Consider the following 10745-nt stretch of genomic DNA (forward strand, 5'->3'; position numbering starts at 1 on the left):
CAATATTTTTAAGCCTCAATTGACAAAAAAAAAAAAGAAAAGCTTATGACTGAATTGGCAAAATCACAATAGATTCAAGACTTTTTTTTTTGTAAATTTTCCCTTGAAATCATAATTTACATACAATAATCATGGCTTTACACATGGATAATTGATAATTCCATAGCTTTATTTCTAGGGGGCTTAACTTGGTTGAAAGTTACAGGAGGACTCCACAACATGTTTTGTAAAGTGAAGGTTATATAGTCAAAAAGGAGGGAAGAAGCCCCGGATCTTGAAAGAGGGAAAGAGGAGAAGTTGGCTCGCACGTTGGAAAGTAAAGAGAAAGTGAGGTCTCATGTTCCCCATCGGATCAAAAGATTGGAGAAGAACGAGCAGAAGGAACCTCGCCATGGAAAGTCGTGGGTTTGACTTTGTCTTGGTGATTCATATCATTGCCACTTACGACGTTTTTCCTCAATTGGACTAAGAAACAAGAAAAGCAGCAACAAACTCGTACGTCGGCAGAGCAAAAGTACAAGCCCCGCCTGGTCAAACCGGCGCCACCCACGATTCCACGAAGAAGAACTCCGGTCACCCTCAAATTCTCACATTTATCACGTGCTAAAAACATGGGAAACCCACAACATTCTAGAATTTTTTCACTTGTCTGGAGACTCTTCCTTAATCAGGAAGAACACCAACTTGCTTTGACTGCGCTTGCGTCGCCCTCGCGCGTTCGTCGCCATTACTCACTCCCACCTTCCATATAGCCAAAAGAAGATAAAAAGGAAGAATTTTGAGGAAGTCCCATGAATGATTCGCTCCCTCTCGGACTCTGCCCCACATGTTCGCGTTTAGTCTCCCGATCCGAGCCTCGACCCCGCGTTGTTTCGCTCGGTCGCGCTTGAGCCAGCGGCCCCACTTCGATCCCGATCTCGGGTCCAGGCTGATCGGGAGGCTCGGCCTCGAGTGCAGCAAGCTCTCGGTCTCGGTGGATTGGGGCAAGATCGACTTGGCGGCGAGTATGGGCGCTGGCTGCTTCAAGGTCGCGAAGAAGAGCGACAGGGGGTTGAAGGTGGAGTTCGACAGTGGCGGGCAGGACTTCTTCGACGCCGATGCCGTGGAGGCCTCCGCTGGCGGCGCTCCGGAGCATCTTGTCATTATGGTTAACGGGATGGTCGGAAGGTACGAGTGTTTGGTTGGATTTGGATGGGTGGGTGAATTGAGCTCATTGTGGTCGTTCTGGTGTTCTTTGTATTACTCGGGGCCTCCAATACTTAGTATGTTTATAATCTAAAATGTGAATTCTTGGAGTAAATTGGGTATTAGATCATCTTAGAATCGTCGTTCTGGTGTTAGTTATCGTGGAATTCTGGGTTTCGTGCTTTCACCTGTATGCATAGTGCATGTTGGTGGCTTGAGTTATGATTTTGGGATTGAGTTATGATTTTGGACTTATCGTTTGCTTGAAGGATTTATGTTGTCAAATGCGTAGTTTTAGTAGTTGTGTTATTGTTTGCTTGGCGTCAGAGTAATAGTTTGGAAGCATGCTAAGTTGGTAACATTCTTGCTTAGATATTCAATGCAACAGTTTTATAGTTGTCAGGACAGCTTTTACACTCTGTGGAATAAATAGATGCATTCAATAGGTGTTGATCCCCTGTACACCAATGATTGCTAATTCATCATTTTCTCTATCGCTTGATGTGGTAATTATTAGGATAATTACCGCTGCCTTCCTGAAAAAGGCATTTGTCTGAGGTGATGAATCATGAACTGAAAACTCATACACAGTTATTCACATTGTTCAGTGCTGAAGATTGGAGGTATGCTGCTGAGCAGTTCGTGAAGAAGCTTCCAGACAAAGTGATAGTCCATCGTGAGTAATCCTTTGCACAAGCAGTTTTCTCTTTTCAACCCCCCATGTTTGATTGTAAAAGAACTACATGATGTATTGAGTATTATTTGTTTAATATACGTTCCTCTCAACAAGAAGTTAGAAACGCCATGTTAGAATTTTTGAAGTCAATTATACGTGATTTGGGTCGTAGGAAGGCACCTGGATAATTTGCAAGCAGAAAGGACTGGATGGTATATTTGGTTTCGCCAAAATCTACATGTAAGAGGTTTAATTCTTGATAATATTGAGTGGAACTGGAAATTAGTTCCTATCTTTGTGCTTTCTCCACGATAAGCATAAACATAATGGGTATCTATCATGAGTGGTAACTTTGTTAAGGATAACATGAATGGGTCTTCTTGGTTGTCCTATGGACATATGCATGCTGGGGCGAAGCAGGTACACTCATGACACTCTTGGTGTACTGGAAAAACACATGAGATAGAAGTTCCTTAATTTTATGAGCTAGGGTTATAATTCATCGCCCCAAGAGAGGCGGTTTCTCTTTCTTCAAATTTGCTGCAAGTTTTAAGCTATTATTTTTGGCTTTTTCTTTAATCTCATCTTTGTTGGTCGTATCTAATGGATTAAATGTTTGGCTTTGAATACCCCTATAGCATCAGTACCAGTGGAATTTTATTAGAGTGGGATAACATATTAATCTGTGTCCTCCTTGAATCATTTTATTTGTGTATGAGTTTCTGCTTGTTCAAACTTACTACATTTCTTCTGGATGTTTTCTCTTGGCTAGGATGGTTTAACTGCCAAGTGTTAATAAATAGGTAAATGTCACTGCTTTGATTGTATACCCAAAAAGATTACTGCTTTAAGAGTCCTGTAATGTTTCAATTTGTTGTATTGTCGCTTCTCAGTATCTGTGGATTCCGCCAATATTCGGAGCTTCTTTCTGCCAAAATACCACTATTTCATCATTTCTTGACTTGCAATCTATTTTGGTGTTTTGAGTCATAACATTGAAGCTTGGTAATATTGATTTTGACTGAGTCATCTGCTGTACTGTACAAAATTTTTATGCAGAATGGCCTTGATGCTGGTTTTGTTGCTTCTTCCAAATCCTCATATTTTTTGTTGTATACTCATCAACCTCATATGCACATGTTATTTTATTTAGGCTTATCTTCCGTGTGACCAAGAAGAAGTTAACAACTAAGCCTTGTTATTCTCTTCAGGTAGTCAATGCAACTCTTCAAAGTTGACTTTTGATGGTGTTGACATGATGGGTGAACGATTGGCAGAAGAGGTATAATATAAATAAGAATTATGATGATGATGCTGATGATGATGATGATTATTATTATTATTATTATTATTATTATTTCGTTTTTACTCTAGTTAGTTATCTATTTGCTTCATTGTATTTGGATTGGAGAATGTGATTGTCTGCATAATCGTGTGATATTGAGTGGGTGTTCAGAGAATTATAGATATTTTGAGCTTGATTCTTTTTGATGCAGGTTTTGGATTTTGCTTTGTCTTGTTTTTTTACCATTAATGCAGGTATTGGGTGTTATCAGGCACAGACCTGGGGTTTGTAAGATTTCCTTTATTGCGCACTCCTTGGGAGGCCTTGTTGCAAGGTATGCTATTGGGAGACTTTATGAAGAACCTTCACAATCAGAACTCTGTACTGCTATTAGGGACTGCCCACGTGAAGAGCAATCAAATCATCAGATGGATGTTCTGGAGCCTCATGAAGCCAAAGTTGCAGTTTTGGAGCCTCATGAAGCCAAAGTTGCAGGTTTGGAGCCAATGAATTTCATAACAGTTGCTTCACCACATCTTGGGTCAAGAGGACATAAACAGGTAACACTGATCATTTTCCTGGCCTACTTAATCTGAAGATGCGGCTGCATAGAACATGAACACAAGTTCCTCTGTCACTGTTTGATCGGACGTCCATTACACCTGTTTTGCCTCCTCCAATCTTTTCCTTTGCTAGTTGTGTGAGGTGTTCTCATTCATTGTATTTGTTGATTGTGTGGAAAATCTAACTTCTAGTCCATTAATGAGAATATGTTGCATATAAATCATATTTAGAATTCTCAGATGCCCATCTATTGATATTCTCTGGTATTGTTTTCTGTGCAAACTTATGCTTTATCTTTTCCTGTTGTTATTGGCATTTGGATAGGATATAATGATAGTACAGGCAGTCCTGAAATAGCCCTGCAAAACTTTTATTTCTATCTCTGTCTTTGTTATTCCTGTAGCTGCCTTTCCTTTGTGGTCTCCCTTTTTTGGAGAGAAAAGCACCTGAAGCAGCGCATTTGATTGTTGGGAGGTCTGGAAAGCATCTCTTTCTTACTGACGGTGATGATGGGAAACCTCCTCTTCTTCTTCAAATGGTCAATGATTCTAAAGATCTGAAATTCTTGTAAGTAGGTGTATTGACTGCCCTCATCTCGTAAGAAGTCCAAAGTTTTGGCTTTTTCCCCTCTTCATTAATGGTAGAATAACAGCTTGGATCCTGTGTAGGTCAGCTTTACGGGCTTTCAAACGACGTGTAGCATATGCAAATGTCAATTATGATCGTATCCTTTTCTGCTCCTACTAACTTTTACGGGGTTATATTTGAAGATGATCTTTGAACCTGCCTTTTCTTTCTTCGTGTGGATCTTAACCATAATTGTAAAGAAGTAGTTGGGTGGGGAACATCATCAATCCGACGTCAACATGAACTTCCTAAGGTAGGGTGTCTCTTCATTGTTCAGGCCTGCAAAAGATAAATTAATCTAAGAAGTACGTTCAGAACTTGCTTTAGTGATGAATTTTCTATCGTTTCATTTTCAGTCTAGTCTTCTGGTAAAAGATGCGAGATACCCTCACATTGTATATGTGGAGAAGGAGACTCCTGAGAACTTTCAAAGGAGAGCATCTTCTCTGGTGACTGACAAAAAAATTGATTTGGAAGGTTTGTTATACCCTTTAACTCCTTTGAATACTTGATTACCATTATTCTGTTTGCTTGTTTTTTTTATTAACTGTGAATAAGGGCGCGTTGTTGACTTTGCTCTTTATAGTTGATAGAACAATTCTACAAGAGATGAATTTGAAATGTATGGAGAAGCTGATTATTCTGGATGATACAATTTCCTTTTTCCCTAAAAATAGTTTAGCTTGTACTTATATGGATGAACAGTCAGGGAAGGAATAAAAAAGATTTGGTAATACAGAAATAGAGTTTTGTGCTTTAGTGTTCTAAAGCTTCTTAAAAAGTTATTTTCTCTTGCTGGATTTGATCCCTGGCCTCTGTGGGAAATATGTGACCTCTTTTCTGTTGTCTACTTCTGGTGACATTGACATGTTGCTGTTGGAATGGTCCATGACTCCTAGTGCATCACAGGGTTGCCATAAATCGCCCATTACCCCGTGATTGGCCATCTGGCTATTAAGTTCCAGGATACAGATCTTTAGCTATTGAATAGCCAGATTTGCGAGTTTTGGCATTCTGAAGAAACAACAGTCTGATTGATATTCTCCTCCTCTGTTAGACAAGCAAAAAGAATAGATGGAGTGAGTCTTGTATGAAAACTAAGAGACCTAAACCATAATCTGATTTGTGAGTAATGAATCTTGATAAAGATTTGGAGGATATCCATGGTGTTTGTTATCAATTCTTGAGGTTTCGAAAGATAATAACAGAGGATGAAATTAAAGGAGGGAATCATGTATTTGGGAATGCATTTGACAGGAAAAGAGGGCATCTTTCAAATTTGATTTGCAATAAAGTTTTGGAGGAGGGAGGAGTTTTTTTGCCAAGTTTTCAATCATGGGTCAAGTAGATCTTTTTACCTGAAACAGCAGCTCTAGTTTGGCTAGTTGTGTAAAATCTTCAATGAATAACAACTATGTGAAACCACTGTTTGGCTTATTTCCTTTGTATTTTATTGATCATTAGAAGACTAAAAATTAGAAGAAAGTTAGTCAGAATGATCTTGAGGTCGTATTAATGTCGCCATTTGTTGTAAAGGGAACGGCTTTTATTTTAATTGACCTGTCCACATACTATAATTTAAGTCACTGAAATTTAGTCATTAATGCCATTCTACTTTCCAGATAAAAGTACTGCATTCAAAAACATTTTCTGAAGAAGCTACCCTTGCAATACCATGTTTTAGGCAAGTGGCATCCTGCATTTTAATTTTCATTCAGCATGCCAAAACAATGCCCATATCAGGGAACCTGAGTACATCCTCTAGCTTTTGAGAGGATTTTACATGTGGAGACAGCTTCGTCTTTAGTCGCATTTTCCCTTTTCCATCTTCACCTGAAAATACGTGATACATCCGAAGCTCTAGGTGGCAGCTCTCTCTTGTCCATGTGGGATAACTCTTGAATTAGGTAATTATGCTTAGTAGTACATATTTGAACAGTTTGGAGAATCTAGTTCTCCTGTCATGTTGTTGTTGATCTCCCAGTGCAGTGCACTAGAGGGGGATCTGTAGTGCTTCTACCGTCTTTCCCCACTTTCTTCCTTCTGAAGTTTCTTTTTTGTGCATTGATAGCAGGCCACTAAGGTTAAGTTAGGTTGTGCAGTTTCTTTTGTTTTCTATTGATGTATCCCGTCGGATCTGCATGGAGAGTAAAAGACTGGTTTCCCTTTAGTTGCAAAGATGGCTATCATAAAGATAGAAAGGTCTGGCAGTGGGTGCTCATTATTTTTATCTTCTTCTTGGAGTGGTAGCGCAAGAATCTATATGGTTTTTCTTTTGCTTAAGGTGTCAAAGATGGCATTCTGCTCACCTTGACTTGGTTTTGAGTTGTACTATGGAGCTTGCAAAGCCAAAATGGGTTCCAAACTGTTGGCTGAATACTAGACTTTCAAGTCTTAGCAATTAGAGTCACTGAATGGATGAGTGGGCAGTTTACTTGTAATGATTCATAACTTCATATTCTCCTAGAGCTGTGATTATCAATGATTGAGCTGCTTAGAAATGAGGCCATGAACTTGTGATTTAAGGATCAATCTACTAGTGTAGGATAGTTCATGATTTTCCAAACTGTCCCCAATTAGCGTGCGGAAGAGCTTGCTGACATGGAATGCATTTTCGAAGGTGGTCCGGAGTACTTAGGAACTCAATGTCCTGGTGAAGAATATCACTGTGCTGCAGTTTGGGTCTTCGATATTCGGAGGCTTTGACATTTTTAGACAAAAGTAGAGTTGAGACAACTGGATTGATTTCTGCAGCTTGTTTGCTTGAGTTTATTGAAGGGAAGGGGAGAACATAATGCCGACTGTTGTTGTTTTCTGTTTCTTTTTATTCATTTTGAGTGGGGGTGGGAAGAAGCAGTCGAGTTGTCAAATCGGCTAATTGGAGGAAAACGCGCACATTGACGTAGCAAGACGGTTATTGAGCATGGCTCTTATGGGTAAAAGCTTGAGTGGCAAGTATAGAATACTTTCTGTTTCTCTTCTCCTTGAGATTCATTGCAATATTAGTCATGAGAAGAAGTGCTGGATGGAGGAATAACAGTGTAATTTAGGAAATGCAGATTCTATGTCTGATGCAAAGTTATTTTGCTTAGGATTCACTCTCTCTGGTATTTTATTTACTTTTTTTTCTTCCAGCAGTAGATAATATGATGATGCATAATTAGTTATTGGCAAAATATTCTAAAAAAGCTAAAACTTTGTGTGCCCCGAACTTTGAAATGTATCCAGGAGATGTTAACTTTTATCTGCATCACGCATAACATTGGTGCAGCCGTTCAAAGCTCAGTTAAAGCACAGACGTGGCAGATGATGTGGCTAATTGTCTCCATTAAGCATCACTAGTTAGTCAATTTATTGAGTAATAAAATTCATTTAAAATTTGAGGAAGGGCGAAAAAGTGTCTTTTAAAATCAGATTAAGCATTCGACCAAAAAAAAAATATCAGATTAAGCACAAAATTTTATTAGAAAAATTCAGGTTGGAAGAAAAACTTTAATTTTGATCTTTTTCGTTTCTTCATCCAACTTTTTGTGCAGTCGAGTTTTGGCTTGTTTGATTTTTGTTCATGCTTTTTAGTGACCTTCATCTCTCTGTGAACAGAGTCCTAATTCTAGTTCTACAAAGGAAAAAATTGGCATATTTAAACACGACTTTAACTAGACAGTAGTAAGAGGAGTTTTGGTGGATTTAACTGGTAGTCACTATACTGAGTATCACTTGCATTTCTCATGTCAATACTAGCAGCACTTTCAGTATAAAGAAAAATCTCAGTAAATGTCTCCTTGTAGCAGTAATGTGGGCCAATCAGCAGCAATGGCAGTCATTTTGTGGAAAATAAGTTTTGCTGTGCTAGTAGCAATAAGGTCTGTCATGAGTGATATTGGAGTTATGAAATGAAACTCACAATTGATTATTTTTATCTCGTCTTATCTATTTATCGAAATGGAAAGCTACCTTTTATCAGAGTTATTTAGGAAATGCTCTATCTCAAAGCAGACGGTTAATTCAAATCATGTAATAGATGATGCAAATCTTGTTAATCAGAGAAAGAATTGTGAAGATACTGCAATATGTACAATATTATGAGATCAATGCTTATTGTATAAGAAAACCTCTTCTTCTACCATGTAAAGAAGAACAGTTTGTGAAAGATAAACAGAGAGGATAAAGGAAAGTTTCTGAGAAACTGTGCCCCTTGTTTGCCTCCTTGAGATCTTTAGATTAAATTCAGAGTGTTTTCAGTAGATTCAACTCTTGAATATGATTGCTTAATAAGATCTGGAATTAAATAAAGTGACATGTTTGTGGGAGTCTACTCCTGTTCTGGTTTTTTATTTATAACATGATCTCCATTTTCTCAAAATTTAAAATTGCAATTTGATTTTTGTTTCTGGACTATATCTCGATCTAGGAAATTTTAATTGTCTTCTCTTGCATCAGACATAGCTTTGTCTGTTCTTCCCCTTCTCCTGTTAATGTCCTGTTAATTTATAGACCTGAATAGTTCATTCTTTATGATTTACACTCTTGACTGACTTTTGTGACCTTTGTTCATCTTCTGTGTAGAGGAGATGATCAGAGGCCTCACGCAGGTGCCCTGGGAGCGCGTAGATGTCAGCTTTAGCAAAAGCAAACAGCGGTATTCTGCACATAATACAATCTTGGTAAGTTTCGAACGACATCTTATTCGAATAACTTTTTGGCTATTCATATTTTGGTTGGAAGAATGTTGTGTTGTTTGCTCTCTTATAAGTGGATCTCCCATTCTTGATTTTGTCATTTGAGAGGTAGATGTCACTCGCAGAAGATAGAATCCTTCGAGCACAGATAATATTTGCATGTTTGAGGGCCAGAAGTTGGGAGTATGTCGAACATATCCAATTAAATGATTAGACCACACCCAAAAGTTTCCACCACGTCTCTTACTTTAAAAGATTGTTTCAGCCCCAATTTTATCATAATGTGTTTGCATGAAGGATCTGATAAAATATTCCCACCTTGTCTGATCCAAAAAAACTGAGCGACTAAAATTGAAGTTTTGGATCCTTCCATGTTCCAGAATGGCTGTACAATGCTAAACTTCCAAGATATTGGACCCAATTTCTTCTAATACTGATTCTGTCCTAGTGATTCTATGTTAAAATGTCCAGGGTTCTGATCTGTGCATATGTGACATTTGTTGAATGTTTCATTAGCAAAGAAATTTCACTTATTTTGAGTAGATAAAGCGGTAAAAAAGAGAGAAAACTTCTATTGCAAACTGATGTCTAATTGCAGATGCTTTGGTTTTCAGGTGAGGAGTTACAGGCTAAATTCTGATGGTGCTGACGTTGTATTCCATATGATCGACAACTTTCTTCTTTAGCTTTCAATGGTCAATCATTTATGCTTCTGGAGAGGGGTTAGGTTTATTCTCGGGGACAAATGTTCATTGCTATTAGGAGCTACTCACTTTGGCTTGCTTGCTTCTTTCTCTGGTTTTTGTGTATATGGTTATGCTATGTGTAATTGTACTTTAATTCATTGTCAATGTTTAGAAAAATGTATTCTTTTATGAGTTCGAGGCTTCTAATCTTCCAAAGCGCTGGGTTTCACCTTTAAAGCATGCCTGTATGTGTGTGGTGCACACATGTGTTCGTGTGCGTGTGCATGCGTTTGTGTCCTGTTGGAGGATTATGTCATTGTATTGAGACTACAGTAAACAAGCTGGAGAATTAAATTCTGCTACAAGCCCAAACCATAAAAGTGTCAAAGTACTACTACTCACCTGTTATTACACAACGATCTATGCAAGGATTGGCAATCTTAAGACTTTCAGGTAAGGCCAATAATCTAAGCCTCAAATTAAGTCAGGAAAAGTAACGTGTGCCAAATTTGATATTGATGTCCTAATTTCCCCTTTGTGGTGTTTTATGATGTTAAGTTCAATAGAGCAAAAATGAGTTTTACTTTTTCAAGCACAGCATATAAGTTCCTCATGTGAACGCCTTGAGCAACCGATGCCCGTTCTGCTAAAAGTATGGTATAAGTGTATTTACACAAGCACATTCATAGTCACATGATGATAATGTAATTGAAGCATTGACGGATTGTTGATGAGATGGGAATATGGTATCGAACTTGTGATCAGTATTTTTGTAGAGGTATTGGTCTACTGTTTACACTTTGACTATTCATTCCGTATGAAGTTCATGCTTTAGAGCATTTCTTCACTTTTTGAGTTTTTGCAATGCCATACGGGGTTAATTGATGCTTCCTCTATCTAAGATCTCCCCAAGAGCTACCTTTTTGTGATCCAGTATCAGATATCACCGCTTAATGGTTCCCTGCAGAAAATTCATTTAGTTCACGCATAAGGTGATAATCTAATTACTTGTATTTGATTCAGTGGAAGCTCGGAACTCTCAT

At 38.2% G+C, this 10745-nt stretch overlaps 1 protein-coding gene across 3 annotated transcripts; it reads left to right on the forward strand.

Moving 5' to 3' along the window:
- Positions 1–638: 638 nt before the first annotated feature.
- On the forward strand, positions 639–9891 carry LOC115736223 (putative lipase ROG1). 3 transcript variants are annotated; one of them, XM_048278234.1, is made up of 10 exons: positions 640–1167; positions 1794–1861; positions 3073–3143; positions 3401–3706; positions 4114–4277; positions 4379–4434; positions 4538–4590; positions 4694–4814; positions 8129–8200; positions 8904–9001. In XM_048278234.1, exons 1-9 carry the CDS (start codon positions 827–829, stop codon positions 8173–8175), a joined length of 1227 nt encoding a protein of 408 aa, XP_048134191.1. In that variant the 5' UTR covers positions 640–826; the 3' UTR covers positions 8176–8200; positions 8904–9001. The 3 variants fall into 3 exon arrangements, with proteins under 3 accessions (XP_048134190.1, XP_048134191.1, XP_030523662.2); XM_030667802.2 differs by lacking the exon at positions 8129–8200 and adding an exon at positions 9631–9891 and having other exon boundaries at positions 641–1167; XM_048278233.1 differs by lacking the exons at positions 8129–8200; positions 8904–9001 and adding an exon at positions 7180–7747 and having other exon boundaries at positions 639–1167.
- Positions 9892–10745: the final 854 nt, after the last annotated feature.

Source organism: Rhodamnia argentea, chromosome 4, assembly GCF_020921035.1.
Source record: "Rhodamnia argentea isolate NSW1041297 chromosome 4, ASM2092103v1, whole genome shotgun sequence".
NCBI classification, from domain to species: domain Eukaryota; kingdom Viridiplantae; phylum Streptophyta; class Magnoliopsida; order Myrtales; family Myrtaceae; genus Rhodamnia; species Rhodamnia argentea.

Excerpts from the sequence above, each read along its gene's own strand:
- LOC115736223 (XM_030667802.2), top strand. The coding sequence starts at position 827 with ATGTTCGCGTTTAGTCTCCCGATCCGAGCCTCGACCCCGCGTTGTTTC. Across the intron at positions 1,168-1,793 it reads GTTAACGGGATGGTCGGAAG|TGCTGAAGATTGGAGGTATG; the intron begins GTACGAGTGTTT and ends CACATTGTTCAG. Across the intron at positions 4,278-4,378 it reads TCTAAAGATCTGAAATTCTT|GTCAGCTTTACGGGCTTTCA; the intron begins GTAAGTAGGTGT and ends GATCCTGTGTAG.